At 40.2% G+C, this 25,427-nt stretch overlaps 1 protein-coding gene across 5 annotated transcripts; it reads right to left on the bottom strand.

Moving 5' to 3' along the window:
- Positions 1-17,356: 17,356 nt before the first annotated feature.
- Positions 17,357-24,792, bottom strand: LOC310802337 (arrestin domain-containing protein 4-like). 5 transcript variants are annotated; one of them, XM_083666634.1, is made up of 9 exons: positions 24,663-24,792; positions 24,251-24,553; positions 23,919-23,988; positions 23,458-23,605; positions 23,046-23,148; positions 22,538-22,794; positions 22,128-22,290; positions 21,760-21,914; positions 17,357-18,794 (listed from the first exon to the last, which is right to left on the bottom strand). In XM_083666634.1, exons 2-9 carry the CDS (start codon positions 24,537-24,539, stop codon positions 18,765-18,767), a joined length of 1,215 nt encoding a protein of 404 aa, XP_083522760.1. In that variant the 5' UTR covers positions 24,540-24,553; positions 24,663-24,792; the 3' UTR covers positions 17,357-18,764. The 5 variants fall into 5 exon arrangements, 4 of the variants coding, with proteins under 4 accessions (XP_083522760.1, XP_083522758.1, XP_083522761.1 ...); XM_083666632.1 differs by having other exon boundaries at positions 21,788-21,914; XM_083666635.1 differs by having other exon boundaries at positions 21,788-21,914; positions 22,538-22,740.
- Positions 24,793-25,427: the final 635 nt, after the last annotated feature.

Below are 25,427 nucleotides of genomic sequence, written 5' to 3'. Positions count from 1 at the left end.
CTTTTGCTAGGAAGAGATTGGGACATGGCTTGAAGATAGTTGGGTGACCATTCTCTGCTGTGTTCGTGCAGAATGTGTTCACAGACTATGAAGCATCCTAGATCAAGCTTCTGGGCGTAGGGGAAGTCGGGGCCATTCACTTGCTTACCACCTTCTGGACGCTGAGGACGTCCCTAATGAGGAGGAGCAGGGTGGGCACATTGAGGTCAAGTTCTGGAATCTGTTGAGCCATGTGGGTGGTGGAGTGCGGCTGCCAGAATCTCTGAACAATTGTTCGGAATCTCGTTGCACTCAATGAGAGTTAGTAGGGTCAAGCTTACTTTCCCATCCATGGATTCCACTTAGTAGCTGTTGGCTCTTCTCCCAGCAGTCACCATCACTCCTGTGCAGGTAAGTAAGGAGAGCTGTGGCCTTGAATCTTAAAGAGGTCAAAGAACACTGACCGAGCCAAAGATCTATTACTATGCTCGTCAAGGAGAGCATATATTCTGTTTCTATGTTCATTACTATGTTTACATTGTATAGCACATTGAGCTGTTGCTGGTATGGATTGTGCTAGAGAAATAAAAATGTATTTGATTTGATTTGAAGATATACTTTCACTGCTCTGTTGTAGTTACCTGTCGGATAAACCTAGACAAGAGAGATCTTGGAGTATGACCTTTCAGTGAGATCTCCACCGCAGACTTGGTTGCATTGGATGTCAGTTCTGATGGGCCGTACACTCTTCCTCTTCGCCTTGCTCTGCTGTGGGGTCTGTAGTCTTTGAGGTCAGTGGAGCCGGTTCTGGGTTTAGTGCTGTGTTGTGCTTGTCACAATCACATTCTGAGCACTTGACACTTATCTGGCAGTTTTTGTGATGATGATGAGCAACATCTGAAACAAATGTGATTTTCTTTCAGGAAGGCCTTGCAATTGTTGTGAGATTTCTCTCTGAAGCCTCGACATTTTCGAAGGGGGTGAGGTTTCTTGTGTATGGGGCACTGCTTACCCACATCATCAGTGTTCTTGGGTGCCCCATTCGAGTCAGAGGGGGATGTGGGGACACCTCCGTTTTGTGAACTGGTATAGGTGTTTTGTAGTTGACTTTCTTTTAGATATTCTTCTCTGATTTAGGAAGGGAGTAGTTCAGTGACGAGAGGTTGATTCTAGCCTGTTAATGGACAAAGTTGACAAAAAAAGGAAAAGGTAGAATTTTAGACATTGTTCGACTCTTAGATACTGGAGCCTTGAGTTATCTTCGAATGATGGGGTTGACACCCAGAGCTGTTTCAAGAAAAGTGAGGCCAGGTAGATGTCCCTTTGCCATAGACACTGGAGTTCAATCAGTAAGTCACTCAACTCCGTTTTTGGTAGTTTTTGTGGAAACCACCTGGATGAGACTGCCCTGTCCTGTTTTGCTGGGAAGCAGGAGGATGATCACTGAACACTGCCCTCTGGGTCCAGCTGGGTCCCATCTCTCTTCCATAGGATGAGGCGTTCTGGTTGTGGGATGTTGTTGCTGAGAAAGTGGCACTGTTCTGTGTTGGGGTTATCAATAGGAGAAGAGGTGTTCTCTTGTTTGAGGTGTGGGTGTGCGATATGTTCTGTAGGCTGCAGCCCATCATCATAGAAGGGCTCTACTCCTGGCATAGACTGGTGACCGTCATGGGACTTTGTTCAGTCTTGAGATTGAGATTGAGAATGCAGCTATGTCTGGTTCCCTTCGGGTTGGCAGCTGTCTCTAGGACCTCTGCTTTAGCTATCGCTGCTGCTGTTTCCTTTTCCAAACCTAATGCTTCTAATGATGCATCTATGCATGCTCACATGCTCGCTCTTCCATGCCTTCCTTTGTCTTTTCTTTTCAGCAAAGGCGTGTTTTGATTTAGCAGCTTCTGCTCTATGTTGAGCCATGACTGCAGCATTGGATGAGCTGCTTGAGTGATGTGATGAGCCTGAGACACAAGCGCTGGTCTCATATGTAGATTTTCCTGTGTGAGAACTGCTGTAGTTGTCTTAGGCTCTCGGTACTGCAACGTTGTAGCAGTAGCTGTAATCAGTTCAATCTGTGGTTGTCTTGCCCGCCAGAAAGCTGTCATTTCACTGTCCTCATTACACATAGCTGAGTATAGCTAGACAGACAGCTAAACATCTTCCCATTATCAAGAGTCTGGAGACAGAATGTCGGTCTGACTTCAGGTTTTATTGACTTAGAAATGGGGAAACTGAGAAAGAGAAACAATATTCAATTATATGGTTTCACACTCACACATTGACTTGCCATACATCAGAATGGAGAAATTATCTAACAAAGAAATGCAACCAAACCATACAACGGTTAAAAGTTGATATTTGAAAAAAAATCTTTATGATTGAGGTCACATGACAACTCAGGTCACAGGGTCACATGAATTAAGAGAGTAAGTGAGATTATATAAATGACAACCAGGGGGAGACATAAACATCCAAAGATAAGTGTTAATACCTAAGTAAACAGAACAGTCACCCTTCCCAACTAATTAGATTCATACTGTGGTAAAATCCTGTTCAGACACCACACTAGTTTGGGTCTCAAGTAAGAAAGCTTGACTCTATACTGTAGGTCTGCTTCACTTTCGCTCAAGTTCATAAAGTTAACCAGCCACTGCATGGTGATATTCAACAACACACAATTGTGATATGAACTCATACCCCAGCAACTTTCGACATCACTCAGAGTGAGTGGAGGAAGAAACAAACAAACACAGGCTGCATTATCACCCGCCGCAGGCCTTTCTGTAATGATTGTGTCCCATACAATTAAGGCAGTGGCTTCCAAAAGCATGGCAGACAGGAGAAATAGAGGGCAGAGTTTGTCTTTCTCCACCAGTAGGTGGTAGTCACATTACATCAGTACTGTGTATCTGTTCAAAGGGTTCTGTGGAAAGGATACTTCAAGGAGTGAAATTATTCCTCCCTTACTGCATGTTCTACCCTGAAGGACCCTTGTGCTTAGCTCATGAAAGTGATCAGCTCTTGGGTTAAACATAAGCCAGTCTGGATTTTTGAAATGATGCATTCTGACAATACCATGGGGCATATTGATACAAAAGTAGCCTATTGTATGCTGTTGTACTGATCATTGTATTACACTTTAGGTTTTTGTAATTCTCATCATATCATGCCAATGTTAAATCCTTTTTTTTGTTATTCATTATTATTTCTAATCTGTAATTTCCTTAATCTGTAAACCCATAAAGTGCATGGGAGAACTGCACTCAAATAATGTATTGTAGTCAGAATGTTTTATTATTTACAACTTCAGAACACTTTTAACCAATACATGCCTGGCAAATTCTAAGCATGCCTGGATCTACCTTATTTCCAATTAAAGGTGAATGAAGCACTCAAACAACTAAACTCCTAAGAGGAATAATTGAATGTTAATACCGAGAAAGCACCTAAAGGAAGGGGTCAACTTCAGAGTCAAGTTTTTTGGCTCTGTCTTGTAGAGAGCAGACTCTACAGAGAGTAATTATTTGTGGAGAGTTTAGGGCCCTGGGGGTGATGGAGTGGGCGGGAGGGACAGAGGGTGCGCTGAAACGGAAAGCACGCCAGTCCTGCTTACGGTTGATGCTCAGTGAATCTGAAAGGTCATGTCATGTTTTCTGGCAATTGACTCGATGGGTTTGAGTTCTGCAGCATAAGGCCGGGACATTGTTGTGTGTGTTGTTTTTTCTGTTCTGCACGTTTACTGGGAAATGTGCCCCTGGGTTATTTTTTGCATTGACCTTATTACCCTGCACAGTGACGAGCCTGCTACACTACTTGCTATCTCTCTATCTCTCTCTACCTTTTTCCCTCATTCACATACACACATATACATTTTTTGGTGAAAAATACATTCCCTTGCCATTCGTGTGAAGTAGAGCATAACATGAATGCATTACTTGATGTAATCACAGAACATGTGTACAAGCTATAATGTATCAGAACATGAAATCTTTACACATAATCCTCAATATCCATCCTAGACCAGCAATGTCAATTGAATATCTAAGTTGATATGTTTTCTGACAGTTTTTTTAATCCCTTTGGTTATATGGATCACAGATTCTCAGAGAAAGACAGAGAGAAGGTAGAGAGAGAGAGAAAGAGAGAGAGAGAGAGAGAGAGAGAGAGAGAGAGAGAGAGAGAGAGAGAGAGAGAGAGAGAGAAATGGAAAAAGATGGATAGGGAAAGAAAGAGGGAAGGAGGGAGGGGAAGGTATTTGCTTGTCCCTGTCTCCATCCCTCCAAATGAAATGAGACAAACACACAGAGTGAGGACAATATTAGCACATTTAATTAAGGCTGATCACAATCATCAAACACAGACAGCTTACATCCAGAAGCCAGCTCAGTCATACTGTAGCCTACAGTATGTGCAGAGCTGCAATCTTTTAGGATGTATTCACTGATATAGCTTCTGCCTCGCGGCCATTCTCTAAGAGTAATTTACCAGAACAATGTAATCTTAACCTCTCCCCTTTATTCATCATCTGGGACTTCAGCTAAGTAATCCAGCTCTAAATAAAGAAACAGTCTCAGATTTAGAAATATTGTGTGCATCTGGGGCATTTTTACATTTGCTTGTGCCTCTTCATGTATTCAATGAATTGCAAAGTATTTGTGTTTATTCTGAGTACATTTGTTTTCAGTGAATAACATAATGACTGTACTAATGCTAATAGTTTCCATCCTGTAGCACACTACAGAACATTTCACCAGTACACCCTTTACCAGTGTGCACTCTATCGTGCCTTTGCTGTTGACTCCTGCTCTCCAGCGGATCAGTGGCTGAGCTCCAGAATCACTTAGATCATTTTACCCGGGGCACAAAGGGGGCAGAGAGGAGCCACTGACCCTGCGCTCGCCGGGCAGGGCTTTACGCCTCACTGGCTTCCCTGGTGTGACATTTCTCCTGTATTTGCCCCCTCCCAACGCCTCCCTATGTAACCAGCACTGCAGAGCAAAAAAAAAAGATCATTGTCTGTACAGATATCAATCAAATGAACAGCAGCTGGGGTCAATCTGCTGTCAAAGCTTTCCCCTTTTGCTGCTCCGGCTCTCATGTAAAATGACAATAATGACAGAATGTCAGAAATGCTACCAAATGTAGTCACTTTTTATGAGAAGGGAAGACATTTAGAATCCCGTCGCTCTGCACAGGGATCTTGTATCTGTCCTCTTTCCATCCCTCATCACCTGACCTTAACACACTCTGTGCCTCTCTCAACATGATGTGTGTGTGGCCTGTACGCCCTCCCCCTGAGAGGACAAATACAGCCCCTGCTATGGGTCATACGATGGTCATGACATTATTAAAAGATCAATTGTGCCTTAAAACACTGCCTCTCTACCATGGGGATAGGGCTGGAACAGATGGGGCTTATGCAGAGCGGCTTTAATATCTATTTAAAGAGGTTTAGAGACAATGATCTAATGAGACATTTACATTTTGTTCCTATGGGTTGGAGGCAGCTTTGACTAAAACAACTATGACGGCTCTGCCTGATGTCATGCTGTTGAATATGTACAAATTTCCTTGAATCGGATTGCTTAACATCCCCAAAAACAACATACAATTAAGGATACAACTTAATCCTTCACTATTTGTCAAGAGAAAAGCCCTTGCATTTGTCTCTGTATAAGCAAATATTTAGTTATTTTCGACTTGATAGTTTGTAGTTCTGAAACCATCCACACTGAATGAATATGGCAGGTGTCAGTCTTATATATGTACATACCTACAGAATCATAACTATTGCTATGGTGAAGGTTATTGAGCAGCCACAGTAAGTTATGTGGGCAGAAATCTATTAGGTCTGCTGTTTAGTTGGGCTCCAGGGATGGTAGTGTTGAGTGCATGTGGTGTGGATATTTTAGAGTCTGTGCCAGGGTTGAAAGAGCCTAGATTTGCTTCATATTATATAAAACTGCTGTCAGGGGAGTTGAGGGGAGGGGAGGGGAGGGGAGAGGAGGGGAGGGGAGAGGAGAGGAGGGGTGGGGAGGGGAGGAGGAAAGGGGAGGAGGGGAGGAGGGGAGGAGGGGAGGGGAGGAGGGCTGGGGAGGTAAAAGCTAGGACACGCTGTGCCGGGATCAACACGTGTCTGCAAAAGCCTGGAGGTTCCACAACAATCTGTTCCACTTGGTTCACTCCCGCGATGTGACCTCAATTTTTTTTACTGTTGTTGGAGCTTCCTTGCACTCTGGGTTGACACAAGCACAGCACAGGCTCCCCACCTGCCCAGTCATGCAGGAGTGTTGGCTGTGTAGTAGGGGACAGAATGAAAGAGCAGCTCAGATATCAACAATGAAGCTGAGGAGGGGAGAAGGAGCTCTGAATTAACCTCTCTCCATCCAGGGCTACAAGAGCATCTCTGGAACTTGGCTGTCCTGAGAAACGACACTTTCAATTGGGGTCAATTGGACCCCTGCCTCTGGATTTCAGACTGCAGCTCTGCCTAGGGCTAATCATGGGCTGAGCAAATAATTGGTACAGTGTAGTAACAGGCTTCCCAAGCGCAGACAGTTCAACAGCACTACTCAGCAACGGTAGGGGTCAGTGGCAATCCATGCAAACACCTTGTGGTGAGACCCTTCCAAACATGAAGGGCTCTGTTGCTGGGTACGCCCAAATGTAGTCAAATAAAGTCAGCATTTGTGTAATGCCAGTTATTATAAACAGGTAGTTATTAATAATAATAACAGGTAATAACAGGTTATTATTGTTCTTGTTCTTGTTATTATTATTAGCATTATTATTATTAGCATTATTATTAGGCTATTATTTCACTTCCAGCTTAAGCGTATCCATCAACAAAGAGGGCACTTCCATACCATTAATATCCCCGTTTAAATCTCCTTTCCTCTATCCTCTCACATTACCTAAGTAATTGTAGCTGTTATGTATTCTCAGAGCTGTTTTGTCGCCTTCTCCTTTCCCAAATAAAGCGGGACACCAAAACAGTGGTGACATGGTGGTCTAGTAATTATCTAATTGTTTGAGCCATGTCTTTCTTTGATTTATGGTGTTGTATCAGTGGCTGACCTGATTTATAATGAGGTCCCCCCACTTGTGAAAATATGAACCTGAATTATGTGGCACCAGCCCAATTATTTCTTTGTGAGGCTCAGGCTCCTGTCGACATTGATGGTGTGCATCGCAAATAGCTGCCATCCAAGCTTTCGCCTAATAACAATAATATGATCCATCATTTTAGATTGGCCCAATCACACCTCCCTCCTCTTACTCTTTATTATTTACTGTGGGGATCCATGCACTCCACAACATCTATCAATGTGTAGATACACCCTCATCTGTAAAGATTGTAATCAGACATCATCACTAATGGATCATAGTATGAGGTAGATATTTCCATGAGAGGTGAGTACATGTATGTACATTCCTTCTTATCAATGCTCCTCTACTGTACCTTCCTAGTATGTGTTAGTCATGACTGTGAATACTGTATGTCTGCAAACCGCAGGAGCAGCAGCTGCATGCAGCGCAAAGTGACACCCCCTTCCATAAATCCCGCAAGCTTCCCATTACCAAGTTCAGGCCACAAAGTCAAAAAACTGGGCACTAAGTGGAGCAAGTTGCTTGGCACAAGGACAAAGCTGACAGAAAACATACGGCCCCCACACACTGTCTGGACAGCAGGAGGCTGTGAGTGTGTCGCTTGAAGAATAGACTCCACTGCAAACACATCCACTATACAGATGAGCTGCCCCCTTCAAATTAGCACTGAGCAGGGTGACTGCTGCTGGTGGCTGATGAAGAGACACACGCCTGCCACTATTTGTACCGCTAAGGCATTCATCAAATTAATTACTGGTGCGGCCAAGCACCTCTCTGATACCTCTTTATTTTGAGTCCTGTAAATGGAGACTCAGACTGGGCCTGACAGAATGGCCTAATACACACCAAGTCTCTCCATGCACATAATTAATTGAAAACTTTGCCGGCTTGACAAATTGGAATGATGAATCTATCTTCTATGAATAGCTTAAGAAAAAAATGCATAATCAGTCAAAAACATAGACGCAACATCTCTCTCCGGCTCTGCAGTGTATTGCGATCCATTAGGGCGAGAAGGCAAGGCTTTGTGTAGAGACTTGCCTTCCCTCTACCAGCTCGATTGATAACTTTTGCTTCTCGATTTAATAGAGCGGTCAAGGTGGAGCTGTTCCTTTGTATAGTTCAGGAGAAATAAAAAAGGGAACATCATAAATCAAACTCTGTTGTTCTTCGCCATAAAATATAGATGAAGTGTAGTCTCTAATCCCACTCCAATCATAACAATGCTCACACTCAGCTCAGTCTTTTTATGATGAACAAAATATGTATCAAACAAAACAATTAAATAGCTTTTGGCATTATGAAAATGATCAATATGTCAGTACACAAGCATCCATTCTTAGAGAAAAACACCTTTGGACACATATCTATAAGGTTAAGGCAGAGCTCTGTAGTGTAAAATCTAAAATTACATGGCATTGGGGGAGGCTTTCTAATTATATTCTGAGAGAGGACATTATGCATCACTTGATTAATTACATAGTTGTCTTAACATATACAAATGATGGTTTTCCCTAGAGTCACATTTTGACCCCATATTAGCTCTACTTATTGAAGTTCAAGGTGCACATTCTTGTGTTAAAGCACCATTAACAGCAGGCTCTGTCTATTATTTTTTGAGAGTGTATCTATGGATGGACTTAGCAATAGTAGATCATATTAGACAAGACAAAATACACAATGCCATCTAACATTTTGCCAGATTGTTGATGAGTATACCTTTTCCTATTTTTCAAACGTGCAACACCTTTGACTTGCCACCTTGAAAAAGGTAAACATTGCGTTATAGTTTTTGTTCTATGAATGACGTTGCCCCTATGACAATGTAAGCCTACTCATGTTTTATCATAAGGAGTTTGACTGCAGAGTGAGCAAGCAGAGGGGTGCGTGACCAAAGCCTGTTCTCTGGCAGGACAATGCTGTCGTCCCATGGAATTGACCAGGTGGTGATGTGGTGAATAATTCAGGCTATAGAAACTTAAAACTGCTATTCAGAGGAGGTTTAGAGTGTGTTTAAGGTAAGGAGGCTTAAGGTATTTTAGCATATGTTGCAATCTGAGACCCCTGATTGCAACCTGAACACTTTTTTAGCTGTCTTCTACTCACCCATCCACAAATGTATCCATCTGCACACTGGTCTAACATGACTCTAGTTCCATGTTTTGGAATGAGCCCATCCACTAAAAAAGCAGAGGAGGAGGTGGAAGATGATGCAATAAGGCAATTTAATTCTGTCAAAATAATTGAATTTGTGGAACACTGTTTGACATTGTTTACATCTCAAACACTGTGGCCACCATACAGACTAAGCTATTTGAGAATCTTTGAGAGTATTGCAAAGCTCAAGCTCAGCGCAAAGATGCCAGTTGTCATCAACAGTGTCAGAACAGTACACCGTTAATACCATTGAGCATTGGCTACTTACCGTAGACATGCAATGTAGGTACTGTATATGTGTATGTGTGTGTACATGTATTGTATGTACAGTACTGTATGTGTGCTCCTGTGTGTGGATGCAGAACATTTGTGAAGGTTGCCGATGTGAAGGACACACCTTTCCTATGGTAAGTAGTCATTCCTAATAGGTTTTGGTTTGGGTGTGAAATATTGGTGTGCCAAACCAGTATGTGACATTACTGTCATCCCTGGGGAGAACTGCAGACTGATCTCAGTTCAGAGAGAACCAAGACAGGACAAGGGGCTAAATAAAGTCTCAGATGGATGAAACTGCACCCAGCCCATAAAACCTGCAAGACAATGAGTTTTTTTTCTGTACCCTCTAAGAACTGCTCACATGTTCATCATGTCGATTTAATGATGTTGTTAGACAGTTCATTCTGTTTTTGTTTTTTTTTAAGAAAAAGTTTACATTTTTGTATTTTATTTGAAAAAAAATGCCATGTAACATATACATTATAACTGGATTTGTACATCAAATTACATATATCATGATAGTAAATGTGGATGAAAGTCACACACTCATATTTCTGTGACATGTATTCAGCTCACCAACGTTTCGGGTCACTAGTCTTCCTCAGGGTGTGTCAGCCCCTCACCTTGGGTGTGCGTTCTTCATTATTTTTACACAGTGTTGTTATCCCATAGGTTCTGAATACTGTCATCAACATTGACAAATTACCACACAGTCTCTTATGTATTCACTTTAATGATTAACATTCATATCATAAAACATTTACATTACTATGTTCTGACTGAATAAATGGAGTATCAAAATATATCTACTGTAAGCTCATTCATATATACTTCATTTTTTAATTCATTGCTCATGACACTTTTATACCACTAAATAATGTAGTTAAAGAGGAACTGAAACGAAAAACCAAATTTTCCAGTTGAAAACTGGAAATGGCCTCGGTAGTAGTCATTCTAGCCCCCAAAAAAGTGTAAAAAAAACCTATAACCTTTGACAAAGACCCAGTATTTTCATTGGCTGAGACTTGTGATGTCCCGATTCAGCCTGACAAATCTTGAAGGTTCGGCTTTGGCTGGTACATCAATCCACACCTCCAAGGAACAAATCTTGTTCTCAGTTGCATTTTTGAAAAAATGAGGAGGAAAATCAAGGCAAAATCTGCCAGTGCAGCCCCTCTTTAACAGAAGTTTTCCATAAACCATGAAACCAGCAAATTGTAAGGCTTCAACAAATCATGAACTCTCGGTTGCTAATCATTTGCACACACTGTTTGCTAGTGCCTTGGCAAAGCTAAGTTGCCATATAGTTGACACAGAATGTCAACATGCACATTGGCAGGCACTACACATATGACAAACAGACAAAAGTGATCACTTTGGAATGTCTTTCAAAGTCAGAGATTACCGCAATACCTCCCAAAAGTTTCTGAATTCTGTTATCCTACTACAGTAGACTGTAGCAAATACCATTCATCTAATGGCCTTTTGGAATCAGCTTAGAATGGAGAGAAATCATGTGCTCATTTTCCATCATGCTTTATAATGCTGTGCTCAGAGTTCATTTTTATTTGGGCAATATTCTGATTGGAATGAAAAAAAAAGAGGACAAAATCTCTCAGTTAGTTACATGTCATATTACTACCTCTGGGAGCCAGTAAAATATGTATTCATGAGTTTCTGCCCTGAGCTATATCTGCCTATCGCTTGCATTAACTCCAAAATATTTATTCTTCATAATATCAATCCCAGGGAGAGCTTCAGGAGATTAAATAATACATTGGAGAGAAATCCTGTTAGCATGGATGAAGTTGGGTTTTAGGGGAGTAGAATGTCATGCCTAGTGTCACAGAAAAAAGAGGCAGTATTTTCCCTGAGATATTTTTTGGAAAACTACTTGTTTTACACAGTCAGCACATAGGGTATGAGAAAATATGAGATGCTTAGCTCACATGAGGCACGTGTCCAATAACAATTATTCCAATTATTCCAAAGTTAATGTCTCTAGTCTACATCATGGACCCAGACGCACAGAACTAAATGAAATGGTATTTTTTTTCTCTTGGAAAACGTATCAAATGTTTGTGTTTTATTTACTCCAAAACAAGACTGGTACAAAATGTGTGATTATACCAGTACTAATGTTGGTTGGTCAGAGGCCAACATTTAAGTAAAATAGAATTGCATAGCAATTCTATGCTACCATTCCCACTATATACAGTACACCGAAATGCAACATTCACTACAGTGAAACATGAGGATTTAACGTGTTGTTTTAACAGCCTTGGCTCTCCGAATGAAGTGGTTCTTTGATTGAAATCCTTGCCATGGAGCGTGACATGAGTGTTTCCTCTCTAGTCTCCTATTATCAGCTGAGCCTGTGGTGCGCAACCTAATCCCTCTTCATCAAAGCAGTGTGGGCAGCAGTCACCGAGATGTGACCGTCAATTAATCACCCCCTACCCCCCTGACCAATCCCAGCCCCTGCACAGATGTGAGGCCTCATTGCTTTTAAACACTCACACTGGGAGATCTGGTACAGATGTGAGACTGCCGCAGACTGGCTGGGGCAGAGGCCTTCCTGTGGCCAGTGAGGTTGTCCCCAGTATGAATGGCAGCCTGCCCTGAGGAGAGGTCACAGTGAGAGTGAGTACTACCATCAACTGCTGAGCTGAGCCTTAACTATTTCCTGGTCAGGGTACTGCCTGTGACTATCTTGGAAGAGTAAGTATACTTTTGACAACCAATACAAATCCACAACTCCACTACAACAGTATCAGTTTGTGGCACTACAGAACTAGTAGTATAGTAGTCTGCATCTAATTTTTACTACAATCACCAGTGCCATGGTAACAGCAACTACTTCTATTCTTACTGGTCTTATTAGTAGTGAGTTAAGTTGACCATTATCTTCGTAACTACAGTATATTTGAGAATATCATTTTTTTCATGGTAGCTCATGTAATTGTATGCCTGAAGAGTCATAGCAGCTGGCAAGCTCATTTACTCAGTTTCACCGTCTGGGTTCCTCTGCTCTCCAGCTAAGCTGCTTTCTGAGAAACCCATTGTCTCATTAGAAATCTGTTTGAATATTAGTTAAAGCAATTCCCCAAAAGCCCTCCAACACAAGGCAGATAAAACATGGGTTTGTTCACCTTACTTTTCATTAAAAAGCAGGTAACCGTCATTTCAAAGTGCATTTTTCAGTCGGCCTACGTGCTTTCAACTCTCTTAGAGTGCACTATACTTTTTTTTATCACCCAGCCATATAATATTCCATGTAAATTTAAGCATCTGAAGTCCAGTAGCTTAGAGCACTGCAGAACAGAGGGTTGTGGAGTTCATAAATGAGTAAGAATCTCCAAATGAGTTTGGTGACCTCTTAAACTCCATGAAATTAATATAAGCAGACATCCTGCGTGCTGCAGGCTACTGCAAAGCTAGAGAAGATCACTTAAGCTCTCAGAGTTTCCTAAAACTTTTATAAGCTGACTTTCAAGACACGTTGTAGCCGCTTATTGATGGCGACAAGGAGCAATATGGAAGCAAATAAACCTTTACTGCCTTCACTTAACCCCTCGTATGAGAACAGGGGAAATACTGGCATCACTGCATGTAACTTCACCCCTGGTCCCTGCACAGGAAACACAACCCCAAAGACCCCCATCTCTGATTTATGTTACAGTCATCTCTGTATGCCCCATGAACAGAGGTTATTGGACTATGGTGTGCTTGACAATCTATTCGTTAGTTTTTTCAACTTTAACTGGAGGCTTGTACAGTAGTACAGGGTCCTATAAGGACATACCCTAACTTCTTTTTGGTCTCTTACTTTTTGTGTGTGATCTTGTTTTAAATGCCAATGGGGTTTTTGGGACACATGTGTAGGGGCGAAACCAGTTACGGCCTCTAGTGGTCCTCTTGCTGTTGTTTACATTCTTTTGAACGACAACACCATATTTCACTGGCACACTATTGTCTTGTCCTCTGATGGGAAGTTACTGTAAAATCCTGTATAGGACCTCTTCATCCCACACCTGCAGGCCACTGCTAGACTGCTTATGGTACTTAGCCAAGATGAATCCCACGTCGAGTTGCTTCTTACCTCAATCCTGCTCTACACAATGACTCTGTCAGAGCCTGGTTGTCATTAAAAAGTCTGAACCGTAGTTTGCCTCATCTTAACTAAGGGTGGTTTAGTCACTTTACCATAATACTTGTTTGAACCTTTTGGATACAACCTTTGCCAATTACTTCCTCTAGATTACCACACCTTTTTGCATCCACTTCACCTTTTTACCTTGAAATACCTAACAAGTCCTCATAATTACTTCCATTTGCCTCGGAGGGTATATTTTAACAGTGATGATATGCTAAGAAGGCAGGTCCACTTCCCTCCACCCTCATGAATCTTAATGCCAGTTATAAAGGTGCTGTATTATAAATCTGTGGTGTCCCATAGTGTGGATATTTAGGCAGTTGGTGCGATATTAACATTAACAGGCCTCAGGAAATAAAGAGCGGGGAATTTCTGTTTGAATACGATCAAGCACAGTGTGATGCCGGGGGTGTATGCTTAGGGTTAGCCATTACCGTGAAGGAGCTGTCCCAGGTTAAGCAGCCTGTTTTTTAAGGAAAACTGGGCAGTTTCATAAAGGAAGACACACAAAGGTATTTAATGAGGATGAAAATGGCTTCTCCCACAAGGATGAACTCCCACTAATGAGTTTCCCCCTCAATCCCGAGAGGAGATTTACAGGAATAATCCTGACAAGTTTTGACTTTACGGGGGATAGGATTAAGTAACATATTTGAGTTTTAACGTGCAGTGAGAAAGTGGAGAGTTGGAAACAGCCCAGAGGCTTCAAATGTTGTCTGGTAGCTGGTAACTCAGGCTGTGCAGGCAGTTAATACAGGCCACATCTCTCCGAGGAGCACTAGGCCTAATGTCCAGTAACAGAGAGAGGTCTCTCGTCAAAATTAAGTGAATAGCTGCTTTCAATCTGGACACCTGAAACAAGATTTAAAAACCTTGAGTCCCAACGTCCCAATCCCAGTTCACACTGTCACTTCTGAAAAAGCCACTTTATGCAACAGTGACATATTAATGCCAATAACCAATTCAAAAATATATTTTTTTTCAGAAGATCATTCAGCATGATCATTCATGCATGGCCTTAATTTACTGATATGTGATAAACAAACAGAAATTTGGATTGGAATTGACTAGCAATATCAAATGTGGATTCTGTCACAAATTCAGTGCTGACTAATGGTCACTAAACTGTGAAGACATACTACTGGTTTAAACAAACCAGTAGATGGCAGACTTGTCCTATACAAGCCACTTGCACTATACAACAAAGTATAGCTGAGGTCCCAAACACTGTGCTTCTCAAAATCAAGGTCTACCTATTAACACGTCAGAGGAGAAATATGTTTCTGTTATGGCCATGTTGCTTGAAGACCCTAATATTATGCCACTATCCTTCTCCCTCGGGTATTCTGTTAACTCCAACATTTTACCACTATATGTGCTTTCAATAATAAAATGGAGCCACATAAAGCTAATTGAATGCCTTAAAATGCACCATTACATTTATGTACTTTGCATAACCCTGGATTCTCCTTAGACTTCTAGGCTATATTGTTTTACCATGAGGAGCCAAGCAGAACAACAACATCTACAGAGGAAGCATCAATGAGGCGCATAGTTATGCTTAGATGCACTGCTTTCTGAGCCGGGGGTGGAGTACCGGAGAAGAATAGGATATGGTACATTAAACACATAATGACTGACACAGTTTGTGTTGTCTTCATTCTGAATTTTGAGCAAGAATGTTGTTTAACTGATGTGCCTTGTCCCCTCGTGTCCCGACAATTTATGCTGTCAGAGAGGGTGACGGGGGATAAGAATCCAACCATTTGGTTTGTTGAGCTAACTATGGCTATATTAGATCCCCATTGGACCAGAACTGTGGCTGTCACACTCTGATGAGCTCTCCATGAATAAGATGTGCCAGGGGTGCCATGCTTACCATGTTTTGCCTCCAGCAAAGATATGAGGGAAATATTAAAGACAGTTTATTAGGGTGATGTTCAAACCTCACTTAACACTCCAGAGCGTGATATTGTCCTTTTTTTATTTTTACAGCATGTAAAAAGAAGAGAAAAAAATAAGGTATAAGAATGAAAACTAGGTATTTCATGAATGTTATCAAGCATCAGTAGATTTACACTATATGAAAAAGCGGCAAAGAATTGGATCAGTCCTTAGTCAAGCCTTATAGTCATGACCTCCTTAGTCAAGCCTTATAGTCATGACCTCCTTCATTTCATTTGCATCTGCAGATCAGTTTGGTTTGGTGTTTTCAAGTTTTTTGTGGCCCATCTTTTTTTTTCTATCCCCTATGACGCGTTTTAGAAGGTAACAGCTGGCTGTGCAATGGCCACATCCTTAATAATTTAAAACCTGATAAATATTGCACATTCTCACTGTACTCAAAAAGAAAGAATCTAACACAAGATACATACCCTTATTTTTTTTGTTACTATAAAAACAGGTCATCCAAAATGAAGACTTTTGACCTAAACACATGTAGGAAAAAGTAAGAAGTAAAACACTTTTAAAAAAACAAAACAAAAAAAACTAACAAGAACAACTAAATGATGTAGAGTGAACTCCTGATAAATACATGTTGGATAAGTGCAAACTCGGGTCAAGTGCAGTTCATCGGTCCCAATTAAAAAAACATTATTCTTACTTTCCAGATATCTGTATGCTCTGTTAAGTTCCAAGCATTTGGATAGTCCAAAGCAATTGCATTAGATTTCAACCATACTGCATACCAAAAATGTTATTTGCATGTTCCAACTTGTTCCAGCTTGTTCCAGCTTCATACAGTATGTAGAGACTGTTTTACCACTACTTTCAGTGCTTTAAAACCCCTTCATAAACCCTTTATAAAGCCTACATAGATTTATAAGCAAATCCCTAAAAAGGGTGTTCTAATCTAACATCTTCTTACTGTTATATCTGGTACTTTGCCAAATGTAGCATAACATCTTTGGCCACCCTTTATGTCATTACATTGCATCTATAAAGGCCATATAAAGGGTTCATGAAGGTTTCATAAGGGCTAGGGTCTCACAAATGACTGAGAGTGGCACCACCAGTCAGGAGACACTGCTCTACTAAGGGATTAATCTGATTAGTATGCCTATACTGTATGTAGGATGTACAGGTGTAGAGGTGTAAAGGCAGCTGTTTGCAGTCTGTGTCTCTAGCAATGTCCTGGCCTGACACTGAAATGTCCATTAGCAGTTTTTCGTGGGAAGTACTACATCAGTTAATGGTGTTCTAAACAGTCATATTCATACATTCTGGGGCATGCATAGGATGTGAGTGACACAAATAGGAGGGACAGCATAATTCAGGAAGTTGGGAGAGATTGGAACATAATGATAATGTAGGATCATAAAACCCACCTAGGATAAAAGAAATGCCACTGTGTCCAGAGTCCCTCGGACAGGTGTCAGGCCATTGAGACAGTTATCTGTGGTGTGTGTTCCCTCACATAGTTCTTAGAGATTTACATGGCTGTTTACCAGGGTGGTTAAACCCACTCTCTTGTGGCTGTCCTGTTCACATTGTGTTGAGAGAAGGAGCTGTCATCAGAAGTACTGTACATTATCTGGAGTCCCATCATCAAATGTTTGGTACAGAATCACTAAATAACCAACTGTCATTCTTGTACCTCATAGGTACATTGACATTGTGTTTTTGTCAAAGGCAGGGGAAGAACTAGACTTGAGCAATATACACATAGCCAAATAATTATATTTAAACTTCTTTATAAAATTACCACAGATACCTGTACAAGGGGAAAAGAAACCCATGGGGTTTAAACTTACTAATGCATGAAAAGCAACATTGTAGTGTAACACATCTTAATGGCCTAGATGACAACATATACAACATGATCTGAAAAGATTACAAATGCAATGTAATTCCACGGATACACTTGTAAGGCAAATGACATTAGTATAGCAAACAAAACAGGCATTTGCCTCTTTAACAGCACTGCATGTTCTCACAGCAGTTTCTCTTTAGGCACTATCTGAAACCTCAAATGTAAACTACACATTTGCAAAATCTTAAATAGTTTTGTGCAAGAATACAACCACCAAGGTCAAAATGGTCATCCTGGCATGCCATTATTCCAATCATTAAAACATTATAGAATTTAAGTATTAAGTACCAAAGCATTCATGGTAACCTTGTATTAGATACAGAAAACCGAAAAAGGCAGGAATTTAAAGGAATTCTGTCATAGCGATGTTTACGGGGAACATCCAGTATGTGTGAGGAGAGTGGTGGAAAGTTGAAACTGTATAAATCCATTCTGTGATTTTACTGGATAACATGAAAAAGAGCTGTGTAAATACTGTACCGCAGTTATCCTGTAAAAATCCTGACAATGTGTACCATTATATAAGCAACTGATTAACAATATAGCAATCTATCTAACTTCAACATACCATGTAAGGTATTCTTCTACATGAGGCTGGTATAATATTGTATGTATCGTTGCAATGTTAAAGTTCTAAGAAAATCCAGAAATGAAAAGAACCGAGGTATTATATTGTACACTCATTACTTTTTACCAGCTCAGTGCTTTACATGATATGGGGTTAACTCATGTTATCTACCAGCAATGTGTTGAGCTTGTTTAGAAATCAGTTAATGGTGACACATACGAATGGCATCTGGTGACGAAAGTATATTTCTTAATATTAAGTATACTGTAGGTGCTTGTACTGTACACAATATTACTTAGGTCAAAAGCACTTCTCAACAATATTCAGATGCATATTCATTCATAAAATATACATCTAGTGTGTGGTACATTTGAGCAATTCATCCTGTACAAATTCCAACTTCTTAAAGTCAAAGCAGTCAGAGTAACTTAAATAGTGGTTCTTTCATTGTTGTAACTACTCCTCTATTTAAGAGTCTGACTAAAAGTGCAGTGTACCCTCACCCCGAAAAGAAAAAAAAGTTTATATTCACAGTTAAACGTTCTCAAAACCATCCTTTACAGTGTAAGATACTATTATTGCAACATTGCAATGTTACTTCTTCGTCTTTCACAGCTTTTGTGCTTCACATTGATTGCCATCACTGCCAACCTCCTTTGGTGTGGGGACTTAACATTACGTTGTGAAAACAACCTGTTGCCCAAGCTCTTCTACAGTATTTGGACTGGGTGAGGATCAACCTGTTACAAATGAAGATAGCAGTTAGAAAGCAGAACATTCATATTTAGAGGATACATTTACATGTGAATACTAGGGCTGTCAAGTTCATTAAAAAAAAGTGTGTTGATATTTTTTTCCTATTAGGCCATGCAAACTTGATTAACTGTTTAAGGGATTTAATTTTCAGAAAAGTGAGACCGAGTGAGAAAACAACAACAACAACAAAAACAGTGTCACTATCGAAAGTACGAATATCCAGCTTGGATCGATAAAAATGAAGTATGAGAAATAATATTTCAATCAGATTATTAAATACATTAACATTCATGAATTTGGAGTCCCTAGGCGAGATCTTAGTATAAGTCATTGGTGTTTTGGTTATGGAAAGGTGATACAGTTGTAATTACCTCATTATGGTATATATAAGTAGGGCTGGACGATAAAACAATCAAAATAATTATCGATATTTTTTTTTTTATTCGTTAATGATAAAGACATAATGGCTGTTATCATGATGAAGTTCGTTTTGAGTCCTGCGTCCCTGTTAAAATCTGATAAAGAGCAGAAGAAAACAGATGCAGGATGTGTGAACAGCGAGAGAAAGAGAGAGCTATTCACAGATACACACAACACTCCCTTGTTGCTGTTTTGTTGGTAACAAACATGCCTTCCAGTTTGTCATCCTTACTGTCCAACGTTTTACCAAAACATTTTAAAAGTTGAACCAGCTATAGCTCGGAATCAGTTTCTCAATAATTTGCTGGATTCTATCACTTAATCCGTTTACAGTCAACGCATACAAATTTAGGACAATGTCTTTTAAAAAATGAATTAACTGTAGACGATTCTCGTATCATAAATGAAAACTTTTATGGCTTTGTACAAAGTTGATTGATAAGCAACACTATTTATTATTCCTAGGCCTATTGACTTTTGACAATATTCTTGGCGGGTGTTTTAATTTCATGCATACAGAATAACAATTTTTATTTGTCTGGTATTGTCTTGAGACATTTTAAACCCTCTAGTTTCTTCATGCTTCAGTCCGAAGCATAAAACAGCCTTCAAATTTTACGTAAATTCTTTAATGTATATCGTGATAATTATCCTTATTGACCAATTTGAAAAAATATATTGTGATAACATTTTTGGCCATATAGTCCAGCCCTGTTTATACAACATATTTATCAAAATCCTGGGGTACGCCTATGAAGTATACATAATTTTAAATTACTGGGAAAATTACAGACTGTGGCTTTAATGAAAATGCATTTTCAATTGTAGTTGTCGTAGAATTTAAGTAATAATACTTTGAAATAAAATACCGTTAACCAGAGCTGTTGATTCATTCAAAGACTTTATTCATGCAGAATATGTAGCCGTTCAGGTGTGCAAAGTTGACCCTGTTTTTACCTCAGTCACCTGTCTTTATAGATTTCACACAGGTTGACGCCTTCTATTCAACGCATTTCTGTTTCCTGTCTACATACACCAATAACATTCAAGAATTACATTTCGTCATCAAGGTGGGCGACTCCCACCTGGCTGGCGGCCGTTTGTCTGCTTAAATCTTGATGAGCCCAGGCTGATTTCAAAAGCCTTTTGTTCTGGCTGTTTACAACTTTGTTTATCAGTTATTCACCCTATCTTTACTCTTTATCACTCTATCCTGGTTTCTGCAGCTTTGATCCTTTGTTTTCTTCACCTATATCAAACCCCTCAATCTGACCTCACCCCTTCTGACTGCATTCTCCAAATATTCTAGGACCATCTGTTTTCTTGTGACCTTTTCCCCTAGGTGTGGGATTACAAACCCTTATATGTCTTTAAATTTACCATATATTCTAACGATGAAATAACTTCTCTGAAATAATAACTGTCTTTCCTAAAATGCAACACTGCCACTTTACAACCTCAGTCAGCCAGTGTGTCTATCTTGCGTTGAACAGCTCTAAACACAGCTAGTTAATCAGGTCTTGGTTCTCTTGGTTGGATTTTTGAACAGCATGGTGCTAGATTGCATTATCAAAACCTGACTTGCGTTTATTCATGTAAAAAAAAAAAAACCTCCTCAAATGCTGAATTCACTGAGGAACAACACTTTCACTTCCACTTTCGTTTTCGTTTTAAAGAACAATGTCATTGGCGATCAAAGATAGTTACTCTATCTTTACTAAATATATAGTTTAATTTTCCTGGAAATGTTTACATAGTGGCGCCGGCAAGTTCAGTGTGCAGGGCCATTCTTACATTCTTTGGGGAGAGCCCTGTGTACACATCTAAACTAACTCTGAGATTCCTAACTTTGAATTCTCTCCCTTTCTCCTGTTGGCCTTGACATTTTAGCTGCTGTGATGAGTCGCGCCAACAACTCAAACTGAGCCAATAAGTGCCCCGAATGTGTAGCTCATATACTTGGCAGAAACAATCCAAAATAAATAATTTTATTTGGGGGCCATATGCGATTGCCTACTTTGCCCATTCTTTGGCCTGCCCGATCATAAAACAATGCATTACCCATATTAATAATAATTTATAATATACATATATATTTTTTAAAGTGAAGCGGGACATCCGTTAAACATTATGGCCATGTAAAATTAATGTGCCTTATTTTTCACCTTGCAATTTAGTTGGTCAGCGATTTTAGAAAAAAATCTAGACTAGAAACCCAAAGTGGTGCCTAAACAATGAATGGGGAGTTGTAGGGCACTTTACCAATTGACAAGGATATTATGGCCTCCAAATCAAAGGTGCAAATTGCTACCTGCATAGATTAGGACAAAAAGGTGCGATTTGCTTGGACCAAGCTTCCTTGTACTTCCTTTACTTGGCTACATACAGTACATGTCACTCACTACTGCTTTAACTTCTTGTCTTTGTTCCGATATATAGAAATCTGTTGATTTTACCACAAAAATCTATTAATCTCTACAACCCTAGTGTACTATTTCAATGTAACAATGTGTGAATTTGAAAACTGGCCTCTGAATACAGTGGTGGGGGCTGGAACCTGAATTCCTGGATGTAAGCATAGGCTGGTCCTCCAAGCTGTCTTTCAAACTCTACCGACTCAGAGTAAGAGGTGCTGTGCAGTCCAAATTCCTCCTCAGACACCACATCCGCATAGTTAGGTGGAGCTGCAGTAGGGGGATTCATCATGAGGTGAAAGGTCAGTCCGATTCGATATTCATTAACACAAAGCTTCAAATACACTCTTCAGTAAGACATAAAGATTGGCCTTGACATGGAACTGGAGCCCATTTATGGTACTCTTTCTAAAGCCTTTTTTTCGTCGTCTGAATGTGCTGATAACGTGTGTGTGTTTGTGTTTTCATGAGGCCTCTCCTTACCTTCAGGCACTTCAGGCAGTGCCAACGTGAGCCAGCTCATGTCCATCCTGAAGCTGCTGCTTATGCTGGAGCTTCGACTGCCAAACCCATTGTATGGTATACTGCCAATCACAACAGGAAGATCCACCTTCAGTTTCTTTGCACCTGGTATTTGAACCATGACCTCAACATAGGAAAGGAAATGGGAATGAATTCTACCATTTCAGTACTGACTTCACATAGACCACACCGTTTATTCAGGTTTCTTTACACAGACAGCATATTAATGGATCTTTATGAGGGTAAAAGCAGACAATATGACACAACACAACATGGACCACTACTGGATTCAGACCACATTTAGACAGAATCATTGGTATCATGTATAATCAGCATTATGATTGAACAATACAGCAGAATGGAATACTCACTGCCAGGGAGTATTCCAATCTGATGAGTGAGGAGTTGAGGATTGAGGGAGAGACAGGTGGGATCTTCAGTGTTTTTCCATCCCATGTGTCTGTGCAGCCTGATGGAATGTGGGTACCTCTGACGCTGGCAACCAGCTTTTTATGAGTTTTGGATTTGCCATTTGCCATGTAGGTCTGTATTTGGTAAATTGCTGCTTTAGGCACTATAAGTCGAGAAGAACAGTTCTCAATTACAGCATGGATGGGGATTGACTCTCCTAGCAGGAAGACAAGACATGACGATTTACTTTTAAAACACACAATATTGGGCTATATTTGAAACTTCCAACTTTCCTTTCAGGTAGGCTATAAATCATTACCGATAACAACATGAATCATATGAAAAGCAAAACTTTGATCACTTTGTTTCCTCTCCTGAAACTTTAAGATCTACAGAACATAATGAAACATGTAATAATGTGAAAGCTGCAAGCTCAGCACATGAAAACAACTTTTGAAATGTTCTTACCATTACAGTAACCCTTTCTGTCAATATTTACATTCAGAGAAATTGGGCCTGAGGTGAAAATCCAGCAGCCGATCATTTTGTCATTGTTTGTAGTCACAGCAGACTGGAAATAAAAACAAATGAAATGAGTGAGGGTAGGTTTCAAAGAATGTAACATTTACTGTATCAACATAATTGGAAGAAGTTCCTACAGTCACAGCTTTGAAAAGGACAATGTATCAACATGAAAAAGTGAATGTAGAGACATTACTTGTATGAATATGAAAATCTGAAATCTGAAAAACGAACGTTCCTACTCACATACAGTAATGAAAATTATAATTCTGTCAATGTTTTGTCTTGTTTATATGTGTTTGTTTTACTGCATTCTGGAGACACAATCACCATCTGGGGACATTCAAGATTTGCTCACCAGTAACCATGGGGAATTAACATCAACATGGCTGATAACAGAGAATTCTCTGCTGACACTTTGATCTTCTTTCAGTGGCCTCTGTAACACAGCCGTCACATGATAGCCAACACTCCCATACTTCCCGTTGAAAGAGGTAACAATGGGCCTGGAAAACAGCAGAAAAATAAGACATCTTCACTTTAGTGATGTTATTCATCATCTTAAACGATGATAACACTATGCTCCTAACTCTACACTGATCTTTATGGAATCTCACTCAGCATGAAGACTATGTTTAGGCCTAAGTGAACCACTGTCCAGGTGTGATGAAAAGAGAGGAGGCCTACAATGGAAAGTTTCCTTTACTTACACAGACACTGTATGTCACCATTCATATTGTGTAATATCTCACTGTCATGAGCCAAAACAAAAACGTTGGATTGCATAATTTCCTGTTTAGTCTGACAAGCATGTCTCACATTTGGGGGAGCTCCAAGTGAAAAGAAAACCGGTGGCGCCCTTCATTAAGTCGGATGAACTCCTCACCATCTGCATAGAAGTAAAAACACTGTTAGCCTAAATGAAATTACAAGATAAAGACAATATTAAGCCTATTCCATACTTGTATTTGATTTAATCACTATCAACAGTAGTTGTCATAAATAGGGTCTACAGTATGTCATATTTCTGGAGTAGCCAGTTGATCGTCTTAGAAAGGAGGACAACACTGTTGTCTGTAAACACTGTATGCAAATGATCAACATGTGATGCATCACAGGTATCTTCTTACTGTATCCAAATGTAGGCATACCTGGTGTTTCTTCCAAAGTCTGTGATATGCAGAAGTATTCTACTTCATCCTTAAAACATTGAGAAGATGAATTTGTCATAGAACCACTGATGGGCCATAGTGGTCGTGGCCCCTCGTCCCAGCAGACCTGGGCACATCCTCTGGTTGATATTTTTATGGCTTTGAATTGAAGTGACACACCGGTAGACACCTCTATCAAAACGTGTCCAGACAGAACTTCACCAGCACTGTATTCACGCTTGTGTTCATTGTCGAAAATGATGCACAAGTTGTGAACTTGTTCAACCATTGTGAAGATGTTATCTGCATACGAGAGATAGCTGGATTTAGGTCTACTGTCAAATATGATAATCAGAACATATCATACTTATACAAATATTATACTTGAATAACTCCGAAAAAAAACTCTTACCTTCCAGGTATATCCCAGGATTCGATATCGCCGAGTAGCTGGGCAAACGTGTAGGCTTTTGTATTGCTCATGTACAATCTACATACAGTCGAAACAATGATTAGCGAGGCTAGCTCAGCAATATGTCACTATATGTCATCAAGTAGTTTAAACTTCACATTCCAAACTAGATACATTATTGAACTGTAACGTGTAACCACACCCAGAAATCGAACAGTGTACGCAATAATTGGTTGTTGTCCCTGTCAATGCGAAATGAGGGTTGGCCTTAAGAGCGTACAAGCTCCGCTATTGGACAGAATCAGGTTGGGCTCTGACGCTCTGATGGCGTAGCGTGCATGTGCAAGTGCAATGCGCTATTTACCAACATGCAGATGATATATTGCTTTGGTCCAATGAGAGACGAGAAAGTGCGCGTGAACAGTTGAATCATTGGTTGGCCAGGACACTTAGTAGCCAATGGTATGTGGGGTTACTCCACGTGGACAGTCCGTGCTCCATTCGCGCCAAATAAAGGCAATAATAAGGATTTCATAGACACGAGAGGATGGAAGGGAGTCGAGGTACTGTATGGGGAATGTAACAGTATTCCACGCCGAATTAATGAATGGCTGATAACAACATTCAATTTCTGTGTGTAGGGGGGGGATCAGTGGTGGGTAATTAGGCTATTTAAATTCTTCAGAGCCCAAGAACCAAGCCCTGCATTCCAAAGAATTATCTTCGACAGCGAGGCCTACCTACTAAAATGTCCAGTCATCATAA

Source organism: Argentina silus (genome assembly GCF_951799395.1).
Source record: "Argentina silus genome assembly, chromosome: 3".
Classification (NCBI taxonomy): Eukaryota; Metazoa; Chordata; class Actinopteri; order Argentiniformes; family Argentinidae; genus Argentina; species Argentina silus.
This window is presented reverse-complemented; position numbering and strand designations above follow the sequence as displayed.